The 26,671-nt window shown below is 45.3% G+C and overlaps 1 protein-coding gene across 1 annotated transcript; it reads left to right on the top strand.

Moving 5' to 3' along the window:
• The first annotated feature begins 1,704 nt into the window (after positions 1-1,704).
• Positions 1,705-26,048, top strand: NEMF (nuclear export mediator factor). The gene is made up of 33 exons (XM_005140933.3): positions 1,705-1,827; positions 2,830-2,898; positions 3,559-3,661; positions 4,641-4,766; positions 4,852-5,000; positions 5,196-5,263; positions 8,496-8,582; positions 9,532-9,608; positions 10,106-10,176; positions 10,263-10,338; positions 11,408-11,470; positions 11,794-11,871; positions 12,226-12,434; positions 13,865-14,050; positions 14,708-14,771; positions 15,343-15,431; positions 16,126-16,229; positions 16,644-16,706; positions 17,480-17,592; positions 18,979-19,036; positions 19,399-19,457; positions 19,944-20,064; positions 20,203-20,470; positions 21,326-21,368; positions 21,452-21,501; positions 21,866-22,013; positions 22,306-22,383; positions 22,454-22,648; positions 23,243-23,275; positions 24,246-24,352; positions 24,434-24,477; positions 24,572-24,651; positions 25,730-26,048. Exons 1-33 carry the CDS (start codon positions 1,769-1,771, stop codon positions 25,805-25,807), a joined length of 3,216 nt encoding a protein of 1,071 aa, XP_005140990.2. The 5' UTR covers positions 1,705-1,768; the 3' UTR covers positions 25,808-26,048.
• The last annotated feature ends 623 nt before the right edge of the window (positions 26,049-26,671 follow it).

The raw sequence follows: 26,671 nt of genomic DNA, 5'->3' as shown, positions 1-26,671 counted from the left end.
TCAGAATTACAGAATGGTTAGGGTTGCTCAAGGCTTGTGACTCAAAATGAAAACAGGCATCCTGATGTGCCTCTTCTGGTTCAAAATGGGCTTTCTTGGCTGCTTAAATCTGCTTGTGCCCAGGCATCTTTCCAGACTATCCATCCACCCATATTTAAACATACAATATAAGGAGCCCAAGAACATTCTCTCAGTTCCCCACTGCCAGTGTATGGCCAGGCAGAGCCCACACAACACGGATGTTGAGGAATCTGCAAAAGCCTGGAAAGGAGCTGGACAGGGTGGTTTGTGCCTGTAATCTTAGTGCCAGGAGGCTGGGGCTGGCAAACGCAGGTCAAAACTCCTGTGCGGATCAGTGGCAGGATCATGCCTGAGAGATCACACCTCATGAGAGAGCGGGACCCAGTTTCCTTTACATGGGGAGCAGGGCAGCCAGGTGTCACGATTGCTTAACACTGAGGCATGAGCAGCGCTAACACACCAGGGAATCCCATCCAGGACAGGAGAACAGAAATCACATCTCACAGTGGGTTTCTTTTGGGGAAGAGAACAGAAGAAACAAATTTGGTGTTGCTAAAGAGGGGATGAAGGGAGCCAGAAACACTCTTTTAGGAATTCCTTCATCAAAGAGATACCCTCTATCCTCTGCTGGCCCCAGCTACATCCCGCTGTGAGGCACCAGTAACAACCCCCAAAATCTGTAAGAGACAACAAACAAATGTTTAAGGGTTGTGCTGAGGAGGTGCCAGCAGCCTCAGAGCGAGCTCCCTTTCCTCAAGCAGCTCAGAGCCTGGCTGCCTCCTCGGCTGGTACAACCTGAGTGTGCGCTGAGGGAAGGAGAAGGGGAACAAGAAAGGAACTAAGAGGGGACTAAAGAGGGTCCGAGCTGCCCCGGGCGCTGTGGCGGGTCTAGAGGAGGCAGCGCGGCTCCGGCAACTGCCGGGCGTGGTGGCGCGCGCCTGTAGTCCCAGCTACTCGGGAGGCTGAGCCCGCCGGATCGCTTGAGCCCAGGAGTTCTGGGCTGCAGTGCGCTATGCCGAGCGGGCGTCCGCGCTAAGGCCGGCATCAATATGGTGAGCCCCGGGGAGCTGGGGCACACCAGGTTGACTAAGGAGGGGTGAACCGGCCCAGGTCGGAGACGGAGCAGGTCAAAGCTCCCGTGCCGGTCAGTAGCGGGATCGCGCCTGTGAATAGCCACTGCAGCGTAGCCTGGGCAACACAGAGAGACGCGGGTTCCTTTTGACACACGGAACCGCCGACGAACCGCATTTTGTCCTCGATGGGACACAAGGACCCGGCATACACCGCCTGCTGCTGGAGCACCGGCACACAGGGACCCGGCACACACCGCCTCCTGCTGGAGCATCGGCACACAAGGACCCGGCACACACCGCCTCCTGCTGGAGCACCGGCACACGAGGACCCGGCACACACCGCCTCCTGCTGGAGCACCGGCACACAAGGACCCGGCACACACCGCCTCCTCCTGGAGCACCGGCACACAGGGACCCGGCACACAAGGACCCGGCACACACCGCCTCCTGCTGGAGCACCGGCACACGAGGACCCGGCACACACCGCCTCCTCCTGGAGCACCCCACCGCAGCCCGCTGCCCCCTCCCGCCCGCCTCCGCTACTCGGCGCACGCGCGGGAATCGGAGTGTTTTGGTCCTGGGCGCGACCCGTAGCGAGTGTTGGCGCATGCGCGCGGTAGGCAGACGGCGGTGCTGGGGTTCAGGGATGCTCCTGTGCCGCCGCCGCCATCGCCATGAAGTCTCGCTTCAGCACCGTCGATATCCGTGCGGTGCTCTCCGAGCTCCGGCAGAGGTACCGGTTACACCACTCCCCGGCTTCCCGTGGTGCGGGGCCCGCTCGCGCCCGGAGCGGTCATTAGCGCCCGTCTCCCCTCAGGCTGGCCCTGGCCTGGCTGCCCCAGCCGTGGCACCGGGGCTCTGCTCCACGCCAGCAGCCCGGCTCCGCGCACATCCCTGCTCGGCTCCTCCGCGGTGTCCTGCACCGGCAGCGCACGAAGCCGAAATGGCTTCTCTGCGGAGCTCGGTCCTACATTTCGCTCGATGGTGGGCAGCCCCTCTCTGTCATGTGCTGTGGCACCACAGGGCAGCGCAGGGCCTTACCGATGCTGCTGAGAGGCCGCTAGCATACCTTCCTGCTGCAAAGCACCGAGTCCCTCTGCCTCGCCTGTGGCACCATTAGGCCTGGTGCTCGTCTGTCCCACACCCCTGCCTCAGTGTAGCTAAGAAGCTATAATGCTGCTTACATCCATGACCCGAGGAGCTATGATCCCCTTCTGTTATCCAGGACAATCTGCATATTCAGCCCCACTCTGAACAAAATGAAGATGGCACTGGCTCCCCACTCCCCCCAGCCATTTCTGTGCCTGTGCTGGGAATACAGATGCTCTGTGCTGGCAAATGGCTCCCCAAGGGATGCACAAGTTAGCCCACAGGAGCAAAGTGCTCCAGTATAACCAGTAAATTTTGCATCCCTACCACAGAGGGTTGTTTGCAGGAGCCTGCAGCCTGGCCTCCATCCTGTGATGGAGTTCCAGTAGCTGTCTGGTTGCAAGCTGGGTTGGCCGCAATGGCTGTTCTGTTTTTGACTTTATTAGCTTTTTTTGCTGTATCCATTAATAGCAGTTTCTTCATCTTTTGGTTGCTTGGCTTCCAGCTCGTTCCATTAACCTTCCTTTGCTGCATCTTGGTGATTTATCATAACTCACACTTCTGTAGATTTTAATTATCTCTGGGACATTTTTACCCATTTGTGTGATTGTTGTATTCTCCAAACCATATATCTTCTTTTTGACAGCTTATTGGGAATGAGAGTAAACAATGTTTATGATGTGGACAATAAGACGTATCTTATTCGCCTTCAAAAGTAAGAACTTGTTTAAATTTCTTCATGCTGTTACTGTACAGATGAGAACTGGGGGCTTTTTTATATGTATGTAATTTGTTCTTACAGGTGTGTGGCTTTCGTGACTAGTTTTCAGTGAAGTTCTATTGTTCTTTGATAAAATGCAGTAATTTTTACCCAGGAAATTCTTGGAAAGTAGCATCTGAAGTGTGAAATACTTCAGAAGATATACAAAAGGACAAAGATGTTGATATAAAACCACACAACTGTCATTGTTTCTTTTCATGGGGAGGGAAGAGTTGGAGAAAGGAAGAGCAGCACTTAGCAGGTGATACTTGTGTCCAGGTCCAGTAGGAGGTAGGGCTTGTGTTACCTCACTAACCTCCAGCTATGTCTAAGGTGGGTGCTTGCTCACCTGCTTGCCTCCACTTGTGTTGGAGAGTTCTTAAGTCAATTGCTTGTCAAGCATTTTGCTTGGCTGGGTTACCTGTAAATTTAAAGTGGATGTCCTTTCCCTGTCAGTGGCACTGATGGGCATTACTGGTTTTGATAGCAATGTTTTCTGTAGATAGTGTGCCTGCAGTTTGTGGTGCTTTGGTCTCAGCCTGGTGCAACCTGGCACGTGGTGAGGGATGGCTGCTCATGTGCCAGGTTGTTGGTGAGTCTTGATTTTGTTAACAGACCAGACTGCAAGGCCACGCTGCTGCTTGAATCTGGTATACGTATTCACACGACGGAGTTCGAATGGCCAAAGAACATGATGCCATCTAGCTTTGCAATGAAGGTAAACTAACCTACAGGGTTGTTTTTTTTTTTTAATAAGATAGCTGGATATCAGAAAGCAGTGTTCATAGTATGATATAATCATAGAATCAACTAGGTTGGAAAAGAGCTTTTAAAGTAAATCATGTTCTGTTCCTGGAGATGGAAGAAAATAGTGGAAGGATTTGCCTGGTGGATCCTGATCAAGTGAGTGACTGAAGACAAGAGAAGAGCAATTGTGGACATGGGGTCATATTGCTCATATCCAGTGTCTGAAGCAATGAAAATTTTAATTTGTGAAGATTTATTAATCTGCTGGACATTTTCTGGGCCTTTTGGACTAATATTAATCTGCTGGACCCAGACCTTTTGGAATTTTACTCCAGCAAATTCCTTGTCATTCCAGTTGTATTATCCAAATCATTAGGGCCATGAACGCAGCACCCTGTGTTAGAATTCTGCTGTTTGGTCTGCTTGAATTTAATGGGTTCAGGTCTTGCTGCAGGCTATTAGGATCTGTTATTGCAGGTGGATCTGCAGGGATGCAGTAACCTGGGTGCTGACTGCCATGGGTCTGCTTAGCCCACTGTCTTTGAATGCAGCCTGATCAAAGTGACTCAGCAAAGATTCTCCAGGGTAGCTTTCCACATCATGAATGGATGCAGGGATAATCCCAGTTCTCTTTGTAAAATAAACCTTTGAATTATAACTACCTGCTCACTTGTTGAGCTAAACAAATAGCTGGTTGTAATGGCAAAAATGGCTTAACGTTAAGAATCTGGAACAACTGTAAATGTCAGGGTATTATTTTGCTAAGAGCTGTCTTGTCTCTTATTATCAGGATCAGCACTTTTACCATTATGGTATTTGTATTAAGTAAGAAGTGGTCGGTGTCACAGGAGGGATCATAGCTAAGAATGTATTTCAGTATAAAATGTCACAAGCAGGTGACACAAACAGGTTTGCATCACCTCAGAGATTTTTTTCTCCATTATTTGCAGTGCCGTAAGCATTTAAAGACCAGAAGACTTGTCAGTGTCAACCAACTGGGTATAGATAGAATTGTGGACTTCCAGTTTGGAAGTGATGAAGCTGCTTATCACCTCATCATTGAGTTGTATGACAGGGTGAGTGCAGAGCTCCAGGCATGTCCTTTGTAAGCAAGCACGAGAGTATGACCCTTGCTGATGGTCCCCTGTGGTGTGCTTGCAGGGTAACATTGTCCTGACAGACCATGAATACACAATTTTAAACATTCTGAGATTTCGGACGGATGAAGCAGATGATGTCAGATTTGCAGTTCGGGAACGATACCCAGTGGACAGTGCAAAAGCCCCTGCATCTCTGCCAACCTTGGAAAGGTAGTTGCTTTTAAATAGTGCCTGTATTCGGATAAACTGGGAACTGTGAAAGGCAGCATGTCTTTGGGGAGATTTTTCACGTATTACAAGCCATTTTACATTTCTTTAAAACCGAAAATGTAGATTCTAAGCAGTACAGCATAGTCTTAAAACTGATTATTATTTGAAATTGCAACTTTGCATTATCTTTCACAGGTTAACTGAAATAATATCAAATGCATCTAAAGGGGAACAACTGAAGAGGGTTCTTAACCCACATCTTCGTAAGTAATTGCATTTTATTAGAAAATGAAATGGGATCAATAGGCATTATGTTTAGATGGTGCTGAAAATTTGAATTTCAAGCAGTCTTCTTTTATGTTGTTGTCCTGGGTTCAGCAGTAGCAGTCATTTTTTCTCCTTGGTAGCTGGTGCAGTGCTGTGTTTTGACTTTCGGACTGAGAACGGTTGCTGATAGCAAGTATGTTTTGAGTTACTGCTCAAATGTTTGGTTTGTCCAAGGACTTTCTGAGCCTCATTCTCTGCTAGGAAAGAGGGACAGGACACCTGACCCAGGCTAGCCAAAGAGGTATTCCATACCATAGCACGTCATACCCAGGATGTAACCAAGAGTTACCCGGAAGCGCTAGGGCTCTGGAGAATGGAGGAGGTATTGGTCGGTGCTCAGTCGGGCAGGGTGGGGTGAGTTATGGGTCAGTGGCTGGTAAGGTGTTGTATTCTCTTCACTTGTTATTTGCTTTATCATTATTACTATTATTAGTGGTAGCAGTAGTGATTTGTGTTATACCTTAGTTATTAAACTGTTCTTATCTCAACCCGTGGGGGCTACATTCTTTGGATTCTCCTTCCTAACTCTCCGGGAGTTGGGGGAGCAAGGGGGGGGAGTGAGTGAATGAGCTGTGCGGACTTGGTTTAAACCACGACAGTTGTTCATGACAGTCTGCTTTTATGTATGTTTGAAAAACAACAAAAAAATAAGTCTTTGAAAACAGAGTAGGGTTGGGTTTTCTTTATTCCAAGCCAACTGCACAAAGAGATGAGCCTTGCACTGATGAGGGCAGCAGCTCCGTTAGAACTCTGACTTGATGCATTTTGCCCAGCATCTTGTCTTCAGTGATACTGAATGGGATAAGTAAGGATAAAGATGTTAGCAAGTGATTGGAGGATGCCAGTGCCACCAGTCCATGGAATGACAGTTGGTGTGGTAAACCCAGGATGTTTGATACGTCCATCTGGGTGTTCTCTGATAACCAGGCAAAGCATGAATCTTTGTTTTTAATAGCTTGAGTTGGATTTTCCTTCTATGTATTTACCAAATCTCTTTTTGAACATGTATGAACTTCTGGCATCCACAAGTGTTTTTTGTGGTGAGGAGTTCCACTTGCTTGCATGTCACATGAAAAGTCATCTCCTTTTTTTTTGTTCTGAAATTCATCTCACCAGTTTTATTTGGTGCCCTAGTACTGGATTTGAAGAGAAGGTGAACAGTTACTGCCTATTTACCAACTCCACACCACTCATTTTGTTAGTAATTTCTAGGCTGACCAGCCTGCTATGTCACCTACATAGTCTTCCCATATACAGAATCTGTTCTGAGCGTGTAGTGATCCTTGTTGCCCTTCTCTGTGTCTTTTCTAGCTCTGTTTTGAAATGGGGTAAGTAAAAGTGTGCATAGCATTCACAGTGAAATTCCACCATGGGTTTGTAATGTGTCATGATTTCCCTTGTTCTGTTCACCATTCCTTTTTTAATAATTCCCAACGCACAGCTGAACTCTTTTGTGTTCACTGACAATTGAGCTTATGTTTCCACAGAGCCATCTGCTGTTAGGTCTTGCTCCCAAAAAGAAATGATCAGTTGGGTGTATATGTTAGTAGAATAGTTCTTCCTCACATGGATCATTTTATATTGCTTTACAGTGAGTTTGTGTGCCAGTTCTTTATCTAAGCACTCACTATTGCTCAGTCTCCTCCAGTGCTTCACAGCTGGCTGTTTTCTTTGTTGCTTAGATGAGTTGTGTTTCATAACTAGGCTTTGCCCCTTGCCCTTCATCCCCCCCTTCCTGGGTCAGTCAGGTGCATGTTGATCAGTGCAGGCTCTAGAGTAGGTCATGCAGAGCTCAGCTTGCCTCCCCTCTCTTAAAGGTGCAAGTTGACACTTTATGCCTCCTCCCTGTTTCTTGGCTGTCCCTCTACATATCAGGGTGACCAGCAGCTCTGCTTAGGCAGTTAATACTGTAGGCTAATACTGTGGCCGTAATACAGCGTGTCCCAGATGTAGGCCTGGGTTTTAATTCCCATTGGATTCTGCTGGTTTGGATTTTTTGTGGTTGGGTGTTTTTTTTTGTTTGGTTTTTTTTTCCCTCAAGTGGTTGTCTTGTTAATTTATTTGGACTCGTAAGATCCTATTTGTCTACTCTAAGGTCACTTACATCATTCTAAGCTTATCTGCGTCATTCTAAGCTTGATGCAGCACTTTCCCAGTGGTTGTTTTCCTTCCTTCATATTTCTGCTTTGCTTGTTCTCATTGTTCTTAGTTAAGCTTGGTTTTCCATGGCCCTTTCTCATTTCTTTGTTTTTAAGGATCTTTGTAGGAGCTTATATTGGCTTTCATTTGCTGCTGCTCTGCATTCTCTTCAAATAGGGCTGCATCTGTTTCTGTTGTCACTAACTTCACATTTGGCTTTGCTAGCTTTTTCCTAGTTCTTTTCTTGAATCTACAGAGTTCGAATGACTTCACGTTTTGTAATACCTTACTCCAGGTCAGGCAGTTTGCCACTCTTGTTTGCTTTCCTAAGCTCTTCAGTTCAGACTTTGTTCTCCCTTTTAAATATAAGGGTTTAATTCAGTTTTGGCCAGCATGAAGCCTGTCCTTCCTGTATATCTTCACTCTATCCTATACCTTTCCCAGGGTTCCAGATTAACCTAAGCATCCTTAAGTTTGTAAGAAGTCGTCAGCTGTGAGAGGAGACCCAGGTTCTCTGCCCAGCCAGCGAGTGTTTCTGTTGAAGCAAGTCCAGAGGAGGCCATGAAGCTGCTCAGGGAGATGGAGCATGTCTCATACGGAGACAGGCTCAGAGAGCTGAGCTTGTTTACCCTGGGGAAGAGACCTTAGAGCAGCTTCCAGTACCTAAAGCTGCTAACAAGAAAGTTGGAGAGGGACTTTTTACAAGGTCCTATAGGGATAGGACAGGGTGGGAATGGCTTTAAACTGACAGAGGGGAGATTTAGAGTAGATGTTAAGAGCAAGTTCTTTACTGTGAGGATGGTGAGGCACTGGCAGAGGTTGCCCAGAGGAGCTGTGGCTGCCCCATCGCTGGCAGTGTTCAAGGCCAGGTCAGATGGGGCTTGGAGCAACCTGGTCTAAGTAGAAGGTGTCCCTGCCTGTGGCAGGGGGGCTGGATCTGGATGGTCTTTAAGGTGCCTTCCAACCCAAACCATTTGGTGATTCTCTGACTCTGCCTCCTGATTATTTTTTTTTTTAATTTTTTAACAGCTTATGGAGCCACTCTCATTGAGCATTGCCTTATAGAAGCTGGATTTTCTGGTTATGTCAAAATAGATCAGCATATGGAAAGTAAAGGTATGTAGGAAATAATGTTCTAGAGGCTGTACTACATATATGGTAATTTTTATGTCTATGTAATATTTCTCTCTGAAGAGATGAATAATCCTTAAACCTCTAGTTCTGACGATACGCATATATGTTTTAATGTTTTTAGGCTGGGGACCAACCTTGTTCACATTAAAACTCTTGAATTGTGCATATATTGGAAATAAAACACCAGACTCTTCATATGTTCTAAATGGTTTTATAATTAGATACCACCTTCCACGTCAGGTGAACTCTGGTTATGTACAAGAATCCTGTCTGGAAGGGTTAGCATCAGTCTTCCTTTATCTATAGAGAACACATTAGGAGTTGATGTAGTAGCTTTACATTTATTGGAAAATTATGGATTTGAGTAGTAAAGTTAGAATAGATTTTTCTGTTGTCTTTTTTTATAGATATAAATATATAAATAATATATAAACATGCTTTATATTTGCCATAAATCAAAAGGATTTTTTACTTCCTACTGCATTATGTTGCTGTAATAATCAGCTATGTAACAAAAAAAGAACTTCTCACAGCTACTGGTTTATGCTTTGCCTCTACGGTTTTACTTCTATAAAGTGCTAACATTTGTGTGGCCTTTTTTCTTTTCCTGAAACTTGAATAATTATGTCTTAGGAGTACCTATATAGATGTTTTTTAAGCTAGAAGTTCTCCAGATATAAAATGTATACCAAGGCTCCTGTTTAACAGTAATTGCTGTAGTGAGGCACCAGGGGTAAAGCATATCTGCTATTTCAATTTTGAGATGTGTTAGAATCCTACTTGATTAGGCTGGACAGGTTGTTTCAGGCACAGAATTGGAAGAGCAGTTGCCTTGGCCTGTTGCTGGTTTGCAATTTTGCTATGTTTATATAAAAATATCTTTCTGTTCCAGGTGTTTTAAAATATTCCTCTCCTCCCCCCTCTTTTTTAGAAAATGTTGAAAAAGTGCTTACTGCTTTAGAGAAAGCAGAAGAATACATGACACTAACTGGCAGCTTCAGTGGAAAGGTGGGTGTCAGTGGCCAACTTGGTTACTGGTTGTGGAGGAACTGTGGAATTAAACTGGTAGGCAGATGTTGTTCAGCCCATGCTTGTTCCTGGTGTTATCAGTGACAGGTTTTATTCTGTAAGCTTCAGCCCCAAGTAGTGATGGGGAATAAAAATTACTTCCTTGCACTGGATGTGGATTATGTAGGTTCTGTAAGAATTGTGCTTTAGTGGAAGGTAACAGTGTTTTATGCCCATAAGCTGGGTATTTGTGTAATATTTGTAGGATAGTTGTGAGGTTTGCAAGAGAAATTCACCTTTTTTCTGGAAGAAGTTGAAGTCAAGCAAGCGATCGTGGCTTTACTCAATGACACTACTTCTGCCGCAAGGTCTCCTTGCTACAATGCTTTACTGTCTCGTGCTGATCAGTAGGTTAGCACCTAAAACTTGCTGCCTTGCCAAGATAAGGGGGATCCTTTTCAAAGACAAATGCTGATGGCATATTTATGTCTTTTTAGGGTTACATTATCCAGAAGAGGGAGAAAAAGCCAAGTCTGGAACCAGATAAACCAGCAGAAGATATCTACACGTAAATATCTGAAGTATTTTTTTTTCTACTAGCCTGCATACCATAAATTAGTTTTCAGGTGATAATATCAAATGTATATTTTACAGATATGAGGAATTTCATCCTTTCTTGTTTTCTCAACATTCAAAATGTCCGTACTTGGAATTTGACTCATTCAATAAGGTACAGTGCTTTTGCTGATACTGTACTTAAGTACTTTAATTGACTTATGCTAAAAGAGTAATTAAGATGTAGTGCAGAAGTTGTTAATGAAAACACAAGCCTTGGAAGAGATGACTAATTTTATGGATAGATGTTTTATGCTGAAAAAACAAACTAAACAGGGCCTTTAGACTACTGCTGAACAGTGTTGTCTGTCTTAACTCAGGTAGGTACTGTAACTGAAATACAGTGTAAGGCACTGAATGGAGATGTGTGCTGAATCTGTAAGGAAGGTGTCTGCTATCAGACCTGGTCAGGCATTTTGTTAATGGAGAATTCAGATGCTAAGTTGTTGCTGAAGGCAAACGGTTGTCATAGTCATCACATTTATAATTTTCCAGTTACTACTTTGAACACTTCAGGTACCTCGTTTAGTATTTCCTTGTGTGTTGTCCTTCCTGGTCCTTGACTTGTTAATATCTGAAATCATTAACTTTGTGTTGTTCTTGACCTTGATCTCCAGAATTCACATTTCACATTCCTACCCTGCTTCTTGTCTGAATTTCTGTCATCTCCTTTACAGCACTGGTGATCTAAGCAGCTTAAATCTTCCTCTTCTTTTGTTTTAAGCACAGTGTCTGGCAGCTGGAGCACCAGGAGTTCTTAAGCATACTTTCTAGGTTTTTGTGGGGATTTTTTGTTTGTTGTTTTGGTTTTGGGTTTTTTTTTCCTGACCTATTGAAGCAGCAGGAATTCAGGTAATGATACAGATGTATCATTACAGTCATATAATCTCAGGAGATACTGTGTCAAACAGCAGTTTTCTTTTCAATCTTTTCCTAGCAAAGAATGTGGGCCATAATTTGGCCACTTGTACATAGCCCTTGGCTTGCAGTGAGATGTACCCGTGAGTGTCTTGCTGAACTCATCTCATGCAAAGGTAAACTGGGGGAAGTTACTGAACCTTGTTTTAGCATCTGTCTCTTCTACTGTTTTGCAGCCACCTCTTGAGCGGAACCTCCTCTGCCTGCTTGTTGCTGGTATGAGTTAGTGCTACTTGGAGATTCTTAAAACTGATTTTCTCTTGCAGGCAGCAGATGAGTTCTACTCCAAGCTAGAGGGACAGAAAATTGATCTGAAAGCATTGCAGCAGGTATGTTCTCATCCAAGAATGGGCAGCTGAAGCAGTGCTCTGAGCTTTGTTTCATGTAGCCCAGGGTGAGGGAGGCTTCGTTGTTTATTTGAGCTGTGGAAACACTGAGTTAGTGGTGGTCAAGGAGTGGCTTTTAGTATGTGTAGTATAGCAGTTGGTTCTGCTTGGAATGTATGTAATAACATTAACAGCAATATTTTGGAGACTCTGTATCTCTTATACTGCTGTATTCTGTGCTAGAATGCTCTATGAAGTGTCCTGCAGTGATTAGGCAATAAAATGCATTTGTATTTATATTTTTCCATCTTGCTTCTTCTTGAAAGGAAAAGCAAGCATTGAAAAAGCTTGAAAATGTCCGTAGGGATCATGAGCACAGACTAGAAGCTCTTCAGCAAGCTCAGGTAAGACAGACTTTTTTCAAACTAAGATCTTGTTTCTTGAAGAGTTGTACCTGCTGGTCTGCATTGTTACAGTCAGCCTTAGACCCCAAAGTGAAGCCTTCCATTGTTGGAGAGCACCCTGTAGCCCCTCAGAGAACCTAGGCCTGCAGAGCTTTCTAATGAGTGCTTTGTACCTCTCTTGCCAAAATGTGCTTGTGCTACTCTGCAAGCAGGAGTCAAGTTGGCTGTTGTCCTATGGAATTGCTTCAGTGCCATTCTTGGCTATCATCTCTATATTAATTACTACTTCTGTTTTTTTTTAAACCACTGCTGAGTTTGTTTTTACCTTTGAATTGCGTAAACTTTTTCCTTAAGGAAGCTGATAAGATGAAAGGAGAACTTATAGAAATGAACTTGGAGATTGTTGACCGAGCCATCCAGGTGGTCCGCAGTGCATTAGCTAACCAGATAGACTGGACAGAGATCGGAGCAATTGTTAAAGAAGCTCAAGTCCAGGGAGACCCCGTTGCAAATGCAATCAAAGAATTAAAGCTTCAGACAAATCATATCACAATGCTGCTGAGGTAAGTACTTTGCAGGTCACCTGTACCAAATGCCAGTAGTGTGAGCTGCATAGGAGATCAGTATCCATTTAGCTTGTGCATTGGTATTTACATCATTCAGGTTTTCTTACAGCAGCATGAAGAGAGTGTAGTTCTGTAAGCAGAGAGGAATGCTGCATTTTTGCTTTCAAACGTAGTAGTAATTTGACTACTCTAATAGCTTTTTTTTTGGTATTTTTAGAGCCTGTCTGACTATATTCTAAAACACTGTAAGGAGTCCTAAAGAAGTATAGCTCCAAAGCTACAATCTGTCAGTCATCATTTAACTCTCTCTGATCTACTCGTCTTTGATCTAAAAATTCCTGTGAGAGACCACCCAAACCCCAGCTGTTGACTGCTAATGGCAGTCTGGCAAACGGCTGATGGTTCAAGATGGCACCTGATTGTGAGCTGCAAGTTTTGATGTTGGTTCTTATAGAACTCCTGATGAAAGAGCTGGCAGGCAGTATCTGGAGTGGCTTCAAAAACCTGATCTGGTTCTGTATCAGGATGTTAAAGATAAAAAAAGTTTCTTACAGCTGGAACTTTTGGTATGAAAGCTGTAATGTGGAAAAGTTAATTTATAGTTTTAGTTACATGATTTTCAGGGATGGTAGTGTACAGAATAAACCTGTTTTCAGGTGTTAGTTCTATGTTGGCACCTGTGTCATCAGTCTTTTTCATCTGTTTTAGTAGCAAGGAGTGATCATTTCACTTATCAAACTGCTCAGTCCACCAAGTGTTGAATCATGCATCCTTGGTACAGAGGACTATGGAGATATGTCTTCCTTTATGAAGAACTTTATTTTATGCTACTCCACCACTTTTTGCTACAAAGACTTAGTACAGCTGTATTGAGCAGGATTTAATGTCCTGGAAAGAAGCAAATACAAATCCAGCTAGTGTGTGCTCAGCATATCTCTCTGAAAACAGTGGACCAAATATTTTTTAAGGTTCTAAACCAACACATTCTTGTCATGGTCAATGAGTCGATATGATAATGTAGCTGTTCTCTTCCCATGTGGTGATCACTCATAGAATATGTTGTGTATCTTTTACTTTATGAAAGTAGATCTTCAGAACTATCCTTCATTTTAAGTCTAAATTTTTCTCTAGGTTGATAGGATGAATGTGTGTCTTTTGGTAGAAGAAATTGCCTTGGAAAATGTGACTTTTTTGGATTGGAAAATTTGGGCTCTTCTGTTTTTGTTTTCTTTTTTCCTCCAAGCTTTGGCTGACTTCAGCACATAAACAGGCTTGCATGTAAAGGGGCCTGCCTGGGGCTGCACAGTAGAAACGGTTTAAAGGTTCCTTAGGCCATTTACAGTCTTCATGAGGGAATAGAAAAGTGCACTGCGCTAAGGGTAACAAATAACCAGTTTTCTTAATTATATGATGTAATGTGTTCTTAGGAACCCATACGTGTTATCTGAAGAGGAAGAGGAGAAGGAAGATGCTAATTTAGAGAAAGAAGAAACAGAGGAACCAAAGGGAAAAAAGAAAAAAAATAAAAACAAGCAGTTGAAGAAACCTCAGGAAAACAAGCCCTCATTAGTTGATGTTGATCTCAGTTTGTCTGCATATGCCAATGCCAAAAAGTAAGGTTTTAAGTAAATGTGTGCTTTGGTAATTGAAGTCTCTCTGTGCTTGCAGTTGTCAGTGATAACATCATTGGAAGGGCTCTGTGTGTATCTTGTTAAAAACAAAAGTTAGAAATTAAAATGGGTAGCTCTAGGACATGTGTTTTCTTGGTCCAAGCCCAGTATCTTGCTCTTGCATTGCAGCTAGTCTCTAGTTATCATAGAATCACAGAATGGTTTGAGTTGGAAGGGACCTGAAAGATCATCCCTCCTGCTATGGGCAGGGACCCCTTCCACTAGACCATATTGCTCAAAGTCCTCTCCAGCCTGGCCTTGAGCACTGCCAGGGATGGGGCAGCCACAGCTTCTCTGGGCAACCTGTGCCAGTGCCTCACCACCCTCAACATCACATCAAATTAATTTTGGGTACAGTTCTGCACAGTGACACATGAAACTAAATGGCTGCTTCTGTCACAGAAACACAGTGCTTTGGCTGAGAGAGGACTTACTTCACCTGGTTGCGTTTCTCAGGTGAAGGCAGAGCCAAAGATTTGGGCTAAAACAAAAAATTTTTGCAAAACTGAATGCTAATGGCAAATGTGGAGGTTGGTGAGAAGTACATTCTAAAGATGAGTGAATCTGCTGGGATTTCACATACAAACTTGTGTTTTGCAGGTACTATGATCACAAAAGACATGCAGCTAAGAAAACTCAGAAGACAGTAGAAGCTGCAGAAAAGGTATTTTTTGTTTTGTTTTTAGAAGGTTTATAGGGGGACGGGGAGCAATTCCTTCCCCAAAGGGTGCTCAGGCATTGGAACAGTGTGCCCAGGGCAGTGCTGGAGTCACCGTCCCTGGAAGTGTTCACACACTGTGTCGACAAGGCCCTCAGTGCCGTGGGTTAGCGGTGGCCTTGATGGTCTTAAAGGTCTTTTCCAACCTGGTTGATTATATGATTCTGATGGAACAGAGGGTTGCAGATCCCTGCCTTATCATCTGGTTTCCATCAGCAGCATTGCACTGAAGACAGCTGCTTGGTGGAGATACTGACAGACCAGTACTTATGAAGGCAGGAGTGGAAAATCAGTAGGAATTCTTACTGCCAAAGAGCTGATAATCTCAGGGGGCAGCTATCCAGGGCAGAGATTTATAAAGATTTTAGGGCTGCTATCTTAAATGTGCATGAAGGGAATGAAGAGCAGTTTGTGGAACCTGCGCTCTGAAAATATTCAGAGGCATTTTCTACTGTTCAGTTAGCAGTTTTGGGATTCCTGTGCTGGGAAGTTGTGATTGTGCCTTCTGTCTAAACAGGCATTTAAATCGGCTGAGAAGAAGACAAAGCAGACACTGAGGGAAGTTCAGACAGTTACCACCATTCAGAAAGCGAGGAAGGTCTATTGGCAAGTAGTTTCATTGTTGTTATCTAATGTAGTGTGAACGTGCACTAATTGAGAATGGCAGTGACAGGCTGAGTTTTTGCTTGCTTAGCAGTGCAGCTAATTGTGACTTTTTTAAGTATTATTCTTTGCATGGGTTGCCTTACAGCTGCTTCTTGAAGGTGCTGGCCTGAGCCTGCTACTACCTTTGCCTGGAAACTTCCTTTCAGTGGACTTATAGTTTAGCTGAGTGTTTTGCTTTTAACACAGCTAGGAATATGGGCTTAGTGGAAATAGGGAACTCAGCTGTTATTTTCTGACAGCTCAATATCTGAAATACTAAAAAATAGATTAAAAAAGACCCCAAAACAAAAAACGCAACCCAAAACAAAAACCAAAACCCCCAAACCTAAATCCCGAAGCTTTTTTATGGTCTAATAATGGAACTATTAAAGTAAAAATAAACAGGGGGACCTTGTGATTTTACTTGTTTGGTCTCAAAATATCATTGGCAGTGATGTTGTATGTCCACCATGCCTTGTTTTTATGCCCCAGGCATATGGATGGATGGGAAACTATTTGTAGCTTATAAGTAGTGGTCTTCTATAAGTTGTAGATGCTATGATGGAGTTTCTCAGAGTTTGGTATGAAAAATACCTCTGTAATGTTCTGTTAGTTCCAGGTGCTTTTCACACTATTAATTGATGTAATTTTGCAGGTTTGAGAAGTTCCTGTGGTTCATTAGTTCTGAGAATTACCTCATCATTGCTGGAAGAGATCAACAGCAGAATGAGCTGATTGTAAAGCGGTATCTTAAACCAGGTGAGTCAGATTAAGTATAGTATATTGGTTGTACTTTCCAGTTTTGTAAATGTACAGGAATGACAGGGCAGGTCTATCTGCTTTGTTCTTAAGCTGTGTCTTAGGTAAAAGGGGGCTTTGGTGATGGTAAGTCCTGGAGACTGTGTGTGTCCATGGTGGGCTGAAGTCTGCTGTGGGAGGCTGGACCCTCCAACACTGGGGTAAGAGTAGGCTGGACAGATGCCTGTGAGGAGCAAAGGAGCTGATTCTCCCTGGGGCAGCTAGGATGGAGTAAAAAACTTCTGTATCCTCTTCCCATCCTGCTCCTTGCAGCCAAAACAGCTGTTTCCAGCTGATGTTGGAAACTTTCACCTTGACTCAGGGAATCCGTGTATTTGCCACGTGTATGACTGATTCAAGTCGCTTCTGTTCCAGGGGACATATATGTGCATGCTGATCTCCATGGAGCCACGAGCTGTGTGATCAAGAACCCATCAGGTACCTTGTCTGGGACTGATGCAGGGACTTCCAGAAGCCTGGAGGCACTGTGTGTGATGTGGCAGTCTCTGTATTGCCTGTGTGAGCCAGCCCAGTGAGCCTTCCCCCTTGCAGTGGTACTCAGCTCCAGCAGATGTTTCCCTTGGGATGTGAGAGGCATCAGTCCTTCCAAGATCAGGTGTCGCTGACTGCTGCCATTTCCCAGCCGCAATTGGCTGCTTGCAGTTGCTCAGTTGAGCTCCTGCTGGGAAGAAGCAGTGGAGGTGTGCTCACAGAGACAAGCATTGGTCACTGGCAGAGGCAGTGAGGAGAATATTTTTTTTGGCTGCAGGGACTGGAGTCCTGCTGAGACTTTCACTGATGGCATAACCAATCTAGGTGCTGACAGAGGGTGCTGATCTCAACAGAGAAGTTTTAAGGCAGAGTGATGGATCTCAGTGGAGACAAGCTGTGCAGACCCTGCCTGTGCCCTGTTCCTGGGAGGTAGTGGAAGCTGGCCTTGTGTTGTGAAGAGCACAGTTACTGCTCCTTGTAGAGCTGAGTGGAGAAATGAGCAGTAGCATAGCTGGTTTCAGCCTCTTGGACTGCTGAGAACAGCAGCTGCTGATACTGCTTCTGCTCTGTCCATACTGTCTTCAAGTTTAACCAAGCAATGTTGTCTCTGCTGAGGGCATCTGGAAAGCTCACAGAGGACTGGGGCACAGATGGAAGTTTCAGAATTCATCTATTTTGCATGGATCAGGTTCACTGATGTGTTTGGTGTTACTTTGTAGGTGAACCTATCCCTCCACGAACCCTGACAGAGGCAGGCACGATGGCCTTGTGTTACAGTGCTGCCTGGGATGCCCGTGTTGTCACCAGTGCCTGGTGGGTCTCCCACAACCAGGTAAAGACACTTGTGAATGAGCTTTGCAGACAGAACATCTGAAGGATTTGGTGTGACTGCAGACAAAATATCTCTGGGTGGGAATGTGTGGAGGCATTTGAAACTTCTGATACTGTTCCTTGTGGGTTCTCCCTGGCTCTGCCACACTTAGGGACAGTGATGGAGAGGTAACCTCAGATCAGATATGCACATGGCAGAGGAAATGCTGGAGGCTTGGCTTCTTCCTAACTTCTATTGAAAGGGAAGGATTTCTATTGAAAATGAAGGTAGTTTTTTGGTGGATTTTTTTTTTTTTTTCAGTTGGGCTTCTAGCTTGGAGAAGGCTCCAGGGAGACCTTAGTACCTTTAAGTACCTAAAAGGGCCAACAAGAAAGCTGGAGAGGGGCTTTTTACAAGGCATGTAGGGATAGGACAGGGTGGGAATATCTTTAAACTGAAATAGGGTAGCTGTAGGGTAGCTGAATAGGGTAGCTGAATAGGGTAGCTGTAGGGTAGCTGAATAGGGTAGCTGTAATTAGATTAGCTGTTAGGTATAAGTCCTTCACTGTGAAGCTGGTGAGGCGCTTGCACAGGTTGCCCAGAGAAGCTGTGGCTGCTCCATCCCTGGCAGTGTTCAAGGACAGGTTGGACAGGGCTTGGAGCAGCGTGGTCTAGTGGAAGGTGTCTCTGCCTGTGGCAGGGTTGGAACTGGATGAGCCTTAAAGTGCCTTCCAACCCAAACCATTCTGTGATTCTATGATTCTTGTGTGTTAACTGCAGTCTTGCTGTGCTCCCAATCAACTCAAATGTAAGGCTGTAAAGATTACATTAAACTGAAATTTGCAGTGCCTTTAGTGTTGTTTCCTGAATGACCCAGTTACTCATGCAGAGGTTCTAAATCATAGTGCCAGTAGTGTGCGATCCGTAGAATCATAGAATAGTCAGGATTGGAAAGGACCTTAAGATCATCTAGTTCCAACCCCCCTGCAGTGGGCAGGGACACCACACACTAAACCATGTCACCCAAGACTCCATCCAGCCTGGCCTTGAGCATTGCCAGGGATGAAACATTTACACAACTTCTCTGCATAACCTGCCAGTGCCTCACCACCCTCACAGTAAAGAACTTCTTCATTATATCTAACCTAAACTTCCCCTGTTTAAGTTTGAACCCATTACCCTTTGTCCTGTCTCTACAATCCCTAATGAAGAGTCCCTGCTCTTGAAACATGTCTTAGGAAATACTCTACAAAGGACAGGAAGAACCCCTTGGATACAGAGTCTTGCAGAGCTGTTCCAGAAGTTAAAAATGCAGCTTGCTTGAACCTTTTGTCAGTACTATTATTACACATTGCTGGCCTGCTGTGACAAATACTCCTTATAGTAAGTATATAATGATTTTTTTAGGTTTCTAAAACTGCACCTACAGGAGAATACCTCACTACTGGAAGCTTCATGATCAGAGGTGAGAGACAGAGGAACAGTGTGAATTTGATGTCAGGCCTTTTGTAAGTGCTGTGCTTGTCCAGCAGTGGTGGCCACGTGAGCTGTCCCCTGATCCATCACTGTGGCAGCCAACGTAACCTGCTCTTCTGACGATCTGTTCTGAGGGGTTGAGACTGTTAGCAGGCAGCAGCAGCAGCATTTCTAGCTGAGCCCTGGACAGAGATTGTTGGCTAAATTGTTGGCATCTAAGAGATAGGAAAAAAAAAAACAAACAGTGAAGTTTTTTAGTAGCTTAAAGCCTCTAATAAAAATGAATGTTGAAAATGCATTATGTAACATAGCTGGTAAACCTCCTCATGAGAATCTGCCTTTGTTTTTCAGGGAAAAAGAATTTTCTTCCACCTTCGTATCTGATGATGGGCTTTAGTTTCTTGTTTAAGGTACTGCTTTCTCTGTGCAGCTCCTGCTGGCTTTTGTGATTTGGTTTGAGCTCTAGGAGGCTTTTTTTCTGGTTCTTGTTTATCAGTACATTTCCAATTACTTTTTTCCCACTGGGACAAATCCCATAAAATGCTACTCACTGAGAATTGCTCTGCTTTCATTTCCATTTTTCCCCAGTTTGCACTGTCTTAATTTCAGACAAACAGGCCCTGTGAACATTGCTGCCTCTGCTAGGTTTTTATACCAGCTCTGTTTGAAACGTGTACATTTAGGAGGTCTGCTTATTGTGCAGCTCCATGTCTTTCCTCACTAGCAGTACTTTCTAGGTTGTCAGATTTGTGTTTTAATGTGCTGGTTTAGTTTTCTTGCCTTTTGAATACCAAAAAGTGTTCAAAGGGGAAGAATAAAGCTGAGCCAGGTGTTCTCTGAATGGACTAGTGAACATTGCTGTAGCTTTATTAATGTAAAGGCACCTCTGTTGTTAGGTGGATGAAAGCTGTGTTTGGAGACACAGGGAAGAAAGGAAGATCAAAGTGCAGGATGAGGATCTGGAAACGGTTTCCAGCAGTGCTAGCGAACTGGTATCTGAAGATGTGGAGCTATTAGGTATGGTGGCTGTATGGGGGTGCTATGTACTGCTGACAGATGGGACTTTTTGGGGTTTGGCATTTAGTTCCCTGCACTGTTATGGATCAGTTTGGCATTTCTCATGTGAACTGCATTTTCCTCACCTGTGTGCCCCAGATGGAGGAGACAGCAGCAACGAAGAGGAAAAAGCAGAGTGTCAGGAAGCACCAGAGGATGTGGAAGCTGTGTCTGAGAGTAATCGTGATGAGGGCATTGCTGATCTTGACCAGGGAAGAGCAGACACACCTCCTGCACCAGAGGCTGACTCTGAAGAGGATGAGGGAGATTCTGAAGTGGAACATCCGGAGTCAAAGAGCAAAGTGAAGGAGGAGGAAGTAAATTACCCAGATACAGCAATCGACCTGTCACATCTTCAGTCTCAAAGGTAAGTGAAGAAGCAGTTGTGCTTATCGTCAATGTGGGCACTTCTTAGGATCCCTATACTGTGAAAATGCTGCCAGGACAAGGGCTGAGATAAGTTATTGTCACATGTTTTGTGACAGCAGGCTGCCAGAGTGCAGGGCAGCATGCCTGTTCTGTGGGAATCCTACCACACTGTGCCATTCTCTGCTGTTTTCCTGCACAGTTCTTTGTGGGCTGTTTGTTTTGGACCCCGCCTGATGTACACACACACACAGAAGTACCTGGCTCCTTCATTGCTGCTGTTCCCTATTTTGGCCTAAGCCTCCCTTAACCACCATAGACTGGTTTTGTTCCTCAGGAGATTGTTGCCCATGTTTTCTTTTCAGAGCTGTTCAGACCTGAGAAGCAGAGTCAGGAGTTATTTCTGCTCTGCCAAGCCAGTGCTCAGTTACTGCTCAGCATGTGGCTGTGAGATGAGCTCTTTTCCTTGTTGTGCCTGGCAGTAACACTGCTTTAGAGGGTGTAAGGAGATGGGATTGAGTGGCTGGAAATGGACAGCTCTGCAGGGAGTACCCCAGCTAAGTGAGGCTGTGAGCATATGAAGCTGAATGTTAGGGATTCCTTTAGTACACACTGTGCCCAGGCTGTCTTTGTTGCCTGTGTGTACATGAGACAAGCTGGCAGAGACCTGGAGGCTTGCTCTGTAAGCTGAAGGGTGGTGTTTCTGCCCTTCCCCATGCACCAAAGCTGGGATTTTCAAGAACTAGAAAGCTGAAAGTGGTACAGCCAAGTTAGCTGATGTCTGGACTGTGGTAAATATGTCCATGGTTGAGCCACTCTACATCTGTTGATGAGCTCTGTTTCTGTATCCCCACAGATCCCTGCAGAAAATCATCCCCAAAGAGGAAGAACCCAGTTTGGTAAGGTCCCAGCTCAGATGTTTGGCAAAGCAGTGTGAACTGCTGCTGGACGCTGCGTGTTGTAACTACATTTCACTTTGTAGAGTGACAGCAAGTCCCAGGGGCGAAGGCATCTGTCTGCCAAGGAGCGGAGGTGAGAACCTCTTTGTGTCTGTGGTGAGATGAATGCCTCCTCCCCATTCCCTCTTCTGGACCTGGGCACAGAGCATGTCTTGCACCTCTCCATCTGGACTGCTCCATGCCTTTTATCTGTCCTGCTTTTCCAGTGGGGGTCCTGCCAGTGGGATGGTGCTTGCTCCTGTCCTTCAAGACTGCTGTTTGCAAACACAGTTTCTTATGTACTGGTGGGCTTGAGTTTTTGCTGAGGAGGGGTTATTTTCCAGTGTGTGTGTGCCTCAGGTTCCCCTGTGGTGGGGAAGAAGGGTGGTAATGCTGGCAGGATAGCAGCGGTCTCTCTTGTCACAAGACGCAGTGTGTCAAGTGATTGTTTTTCTTAGAGAAATGAAGAAAAAGAAGCAGCAAAACAACTCTGAGAACTTGGAGCCACCTGAAGAGAAGCAGAAAGAGATGGAAGCACATCCTGCCCCTGCTCCCAACACCAATAAGGGTGTGCCAGCCCCTCAGCCCGTCAAGAGGGGCCAGAAGGTAGGGGTTCAGCCATCGCCATGTGAAGTATAGACAGAAGTTTGATTTCTGTTAGATGTCCATGGCTGCCTGATAGTTTGAAACTCCAGGTGATGCTCTTGGTGGATTCAGGATGATGGTGCTGGTCTGTTAGCGTTGAACACACTGATTTCCTCACGGAAACCACAGTCTCTTGCTTACTGGTGAACAGCTCTGAAAGAGGCTCAGGAGACCAGAGTCTGTGTGTTTGCCCATGGATGCAAAACTGCAAAAGTAATTGTTTCTAAAGCTGTTCTTGTGTTTTCTTCTGCAGAGTAAAATGAAGAAGATGAAGGAGAAGTATAAGGACCAGGATGAGGAGGACCGGGAACTCATCATGAAGCTGCTGGGGGTGAGTGAGAGGAGTTCTGTCTTCCCCTGTGTTATGATTGCTGGCTCTGACCACCTCTGTGTAACCACAGTCTGCAGGGTCAAACAAGGAGGAGAAGGGGAAAAAAGGGAAAAAGGGGAAGACAAAAGAAGAGCCAGCAAAGAAGCAACAGCAGAAACCCAAAGTTGTTCGTCATGGTGCTGGAGGGGGCAAGGAGACAGTCCCAGCAGGAGTTGTGCTGCATGAGTCACAGGACCCAGCCCTGGAGGAGCAGCAGGATGAGAAGGTGAGCAGCAGCAGCAGCACACTCAGCTGTCCCTTCTTACTCTCTGCTGCAGCTCTCCTGGCACTGGGTAGCTCCATTCTGCAGGGAGGCTGAGCAGCTCTTGCTGGTTTTGGGACACTGGAGAGCACTGTGCCTCATGCCATGACTCTGGGAGCCCATTCATTTCAAAAAGCATCAAAAAACACCCTGCAGCAGTCTAGCTGCAAGTGGTGCTCCCAGCACAGCCAGAACAGGGGCTTGGAGGAGGACTGAGCCTCGCCAGGCTGCCAAGGATCCAGTGAAGTCAATACTTCCTCCTCGGTGCAGCTGAAACATAACCAAGCACTCTGCAGGCCTGTCCTTGTGAGTTGCTATCTCTGAATCACAGCCCATCTCTCTCCTCCCAGCTGGGTGTGTGCTAAGCAAATCAGGGTTTCAAAAGAAGCATAAAAATGCTCTTCTTGCCTTTGGTTTAAAGGATGTTAAATTCTCTTTGGAGTGAGAATGTGGCTTTCTGTGTAGTGCTGATAAAAGAATTCACTTTCTCCAGGGGCTGGGAGAAAGAAAAGCAGTTATGCTCATTTCAGCCCTGATATCTCCTTTGTTTCTGTACAGGAGGAGCAAGACCAGGATCAGCCAGGAGTTGAGGTAAATGCTTGTCTTTGAAGCTCCGATAAGTGTTGAAAAGGTTTATTCCTGTTGGAAGGTGGAGGGACATGCTGCCCACACATCTCCCTGTGAGCAGGAGCAGAGGGTGCAGGCTGGGGCTGGCTCATGTGAGCCCTTCAGAGGGGCACAGCTCTGCTGTTTGAAGTCCTCTTTGGGCCCACTGTGCTCTGAACCCAGCTTCCTTGTATTTAAGAAAAGTAAAAAGTAACCTTTTTTGTCTTCCTACCCTTCTTACTACATACCTTCCCTTTAGAAACTAGGGTCTGGCTAACCTGAAGTTTGTTCCTTGTCTTTGCCTCAGGAGGTATTTGCTCTAGGCTGAAGGGTAGCACAGCACAATGCCATGCAAGTTGTTCTTTGGAATCTGATTTACATTCAGAATTGCTCCAGATGTTTCTATAATTACAGGCTGGGGGTGTTGCCCAAGGATGGAAATAAGTCTGTTTCTTTGAATTAATTAATGAAGGAAGATAATGGTTGGATGGGGCTTTGAGCAGCCTCATCTAGTGGAAGGTCTCCCTGTCCATGGTAGGGGGTTGAAACTAGATGAGCTTTAAGGTCTCTTTCAACCCATTTTGTGATTCCAAACCATTCTGTGATTCTGTAGGGGGAAGTTCTTGGTGACACTGTGAAGATATAACAACACTTGGGGGGGTCCTGTTTGGATCATTTAAAACTGAGATCCATCCTATTTCAAGTGATACGATTTTATCATGTAAAAGTAATCAAAGGTGGTCAATAATGAATTGTGGCTTGGTAACTCAAGGCCAGCAAAATGAGTGATTAATAGTGCATGTCAGTAATGCTGTCATGAGAACTGACATGTGGTACCTGTAGGAGGGCAGCTGCTGCTGTGGGAGGGGAGACCCTCCAGCTCATTGTCATTATGGGAGTGAGGGGCTGGAGAGGTGCTGTCTGGTCTCACAGCAAAGCTCCTCTGCCTGTGCAGGAGGGTGAGGCACTGCTGGACTCCCTCACTGGCCAGCCGCACCCTGAGGATATCCTGCTCTTCGCTGTTCCCATCTGTGCTCCCTACACAGCGATGACAAGCTACAAGTAAGTCCTGGCACTTCCTGGGGCAAGGGTTTGGCTGAGGGGAGCCAGTATGCTACTGAGAGAAACCTTTTCTTTTGAAAGGTATAAAGTCAAGCTCACTCCGGGCACCCAAAAGAAGGGAAAAGGTACTGTATTAAAGCACTGGAATCCTCCTAAGTGCTTCACCTATTGAAGCCAGCACGTTTTAACATACTGTTTAAATCTTTCCTATGATTACAGCTGCAAAGATTGCCTTGCATAATTTTATGCAATCCAAAGAAGCGAGTGCAAGAGAAAAAGACCTGTTCCGCAGTGTAAAGGTGACAAGTTTTTCTGCATAGTTTCTCTATACAAATATAACAGCAATAGCAAAATGTCAACTAGTGCTGTTCTGAGGGTAAATACTTCCAAACCCAAGTGTTCTATTGCTTTGGTTTGTTTTTTTTTTTAGCAGTGCTGTGTTTCTCAGTCCTGCAGGGGAAGATGCACTGCTTTGGCTGGAAAGGATCAGTACAAGTTGAGCCCCACCTCTATCATTGGGCATTAAGTTTCTTTATTGTGTTGCTATTAATCTAAAATAACACAACTGGTAACAGCATCATCTTCCATGAAGGTGTCTAGTTCTGGGAGGTGAAATTCCCATTCCTGTGGTAGTGTGTTGGAAGGGCAGGTGCTCATACTGGGAGTTCAGCTGGGCATGGTTGGAAACAGTGTCTGGCTGTGCCCCTCACCATGGGCTTTCACCTGCCCCTCTCCCCCAGAAAGTGCTTACCAGGGGCTGATCTTCACTCCTCTGATGTGGTTCTCTTCTACTTCAGTTCCTTCTCAAACTTGTGCTACCTGTGTGCAATGCTTCCATGCTTGCCACTGGAGAGAGGGCTGGCTCATAGCCATGCTCTCCTCCTAGGGCTTGGTTGGTCGCTTGCACCATGATCCTTGGGTGTTTATTTCTCATTTCACATCAGCAATTCCTGTGGATCAGGCAGCCTAGAGCACTCTCTTTACAGTTGCTTGCTGCCCTGCAACCGTTCACTGATTGGAAACCTTGAACAGCAGCAAGACTTGATGTCGATTTTTCATGGTGCTTTGCTAGAAAACCACAATTAATGTTTAATGACCTTAATGTGAACAGGTCCTGCCCAGGGAACTGCCAACCCGGCCAGCCTCTCCCAGTGGAGCTGAAGGGTGGAAGCTGCACATAAAACTCTTAAGGCTTTCATCACTAAAATGTGATGAGAAAGCAGCAGCCTGACGTCAGCTGTATTTTCACTGGGGGAAGGCTGACAGAAACAGGCCCATCAGCTCCCACAAGCCAGCTTGGAAGTACATTGGGGCTGAGGGAGATGTCCATAAATGCTTTGCTGCTGTGTGTAATTTCTCATGTTTAATGTTTTGTAGGATACTGATTTGTCAAGGAATATTCCTGGTAAAGTGAAAGTGTCTGCACCACATCTCCTGAACAAGAAGAAGAAGTGATTCCTTACTTGGGTTTCTCACTACTCAGCTGCCACTGCTGTGCAGTCAGAATCTCAGCACCTGCAGGTGGGACAGATGGACGCAGACTACCCCGACTGCCATTGACTGGACAGAGTTTAGCACCTGTGGTGTAGCCAGCAGATGAAGACCTGTTCCTGCATTGCAGCGGATGGACTCTCGATACAAATAGCATAAAAACATGCAAATAAATTGCTGGCATTTGGTCAGTCACAAGATCTCACACTGTTGGTTCTCTTGACACATTGAGTGTTGGAGCTGAGCACTCCATCTCAAGGAGTCCCCCCAGTTTGCTGCAGCAACACTCGGTGCTGTTCACTTTCTTCCTCATACCCGCTACTTTCCTCTATGGGGGACTGGAGGTTCTGGTGGGAGTAAGACAGTTTCAGTGTGACGTGCTTTTTATTTTACCCAGAACACACCACTGTCTGCCAAGACGTGGTGGGTGCCGGGAGCAGTCCCAGAGCCCCTGCTCCCACTGGCAGAGCCCGACTGTGCTGTGCCATTACCACCCCTGGGGAAGTAGGGAAGAGGTGGAGAAGAAGAGCTGGAAGGTCAGCATAAAGCCTGTGTGCTGTATCAGTACCCCCTGTAAGGTGTGAAACAGACTTGTGGAGGGTGCTGCAGCTTGTCTGACAGTGCACCACCCTGAACACTTAAAACAGCTCAAGCCTACACAAGAACAGCACAGGAATTACTTTCTTCTACAAGTCAAAGGTTTTAATAAGAGTTGTTTTTTTGAGGACAGCTTAAACATGATTGATTGATTGCAATCCTCCTTCCCCACAGCAGCGCATAGCCTGTTCCTTGTTCCTGTCAGCTGGAGCTGCTGACAACCGCAATGGC

The sequence above is a fragment of the Melopsittacus undulatus genome, chromosome 4 (assembly GCF_012275295.1).
Source record: "Melopsittacus undulatus isolate bMelUnd1 chromosome 4, bMelUnd1.mat.Z, whole genome shotgun sequence".
NCBI classification, from domain to species: Eukaryota; Metazoa; Chordata; class Aves; order Psittaciformes; family Psittaculidae; genus Melopsittacus; species Melopsittacus undulatus.
This window is presented reverse-complemented; position numbering and strand designations above follow the sequence as displayed.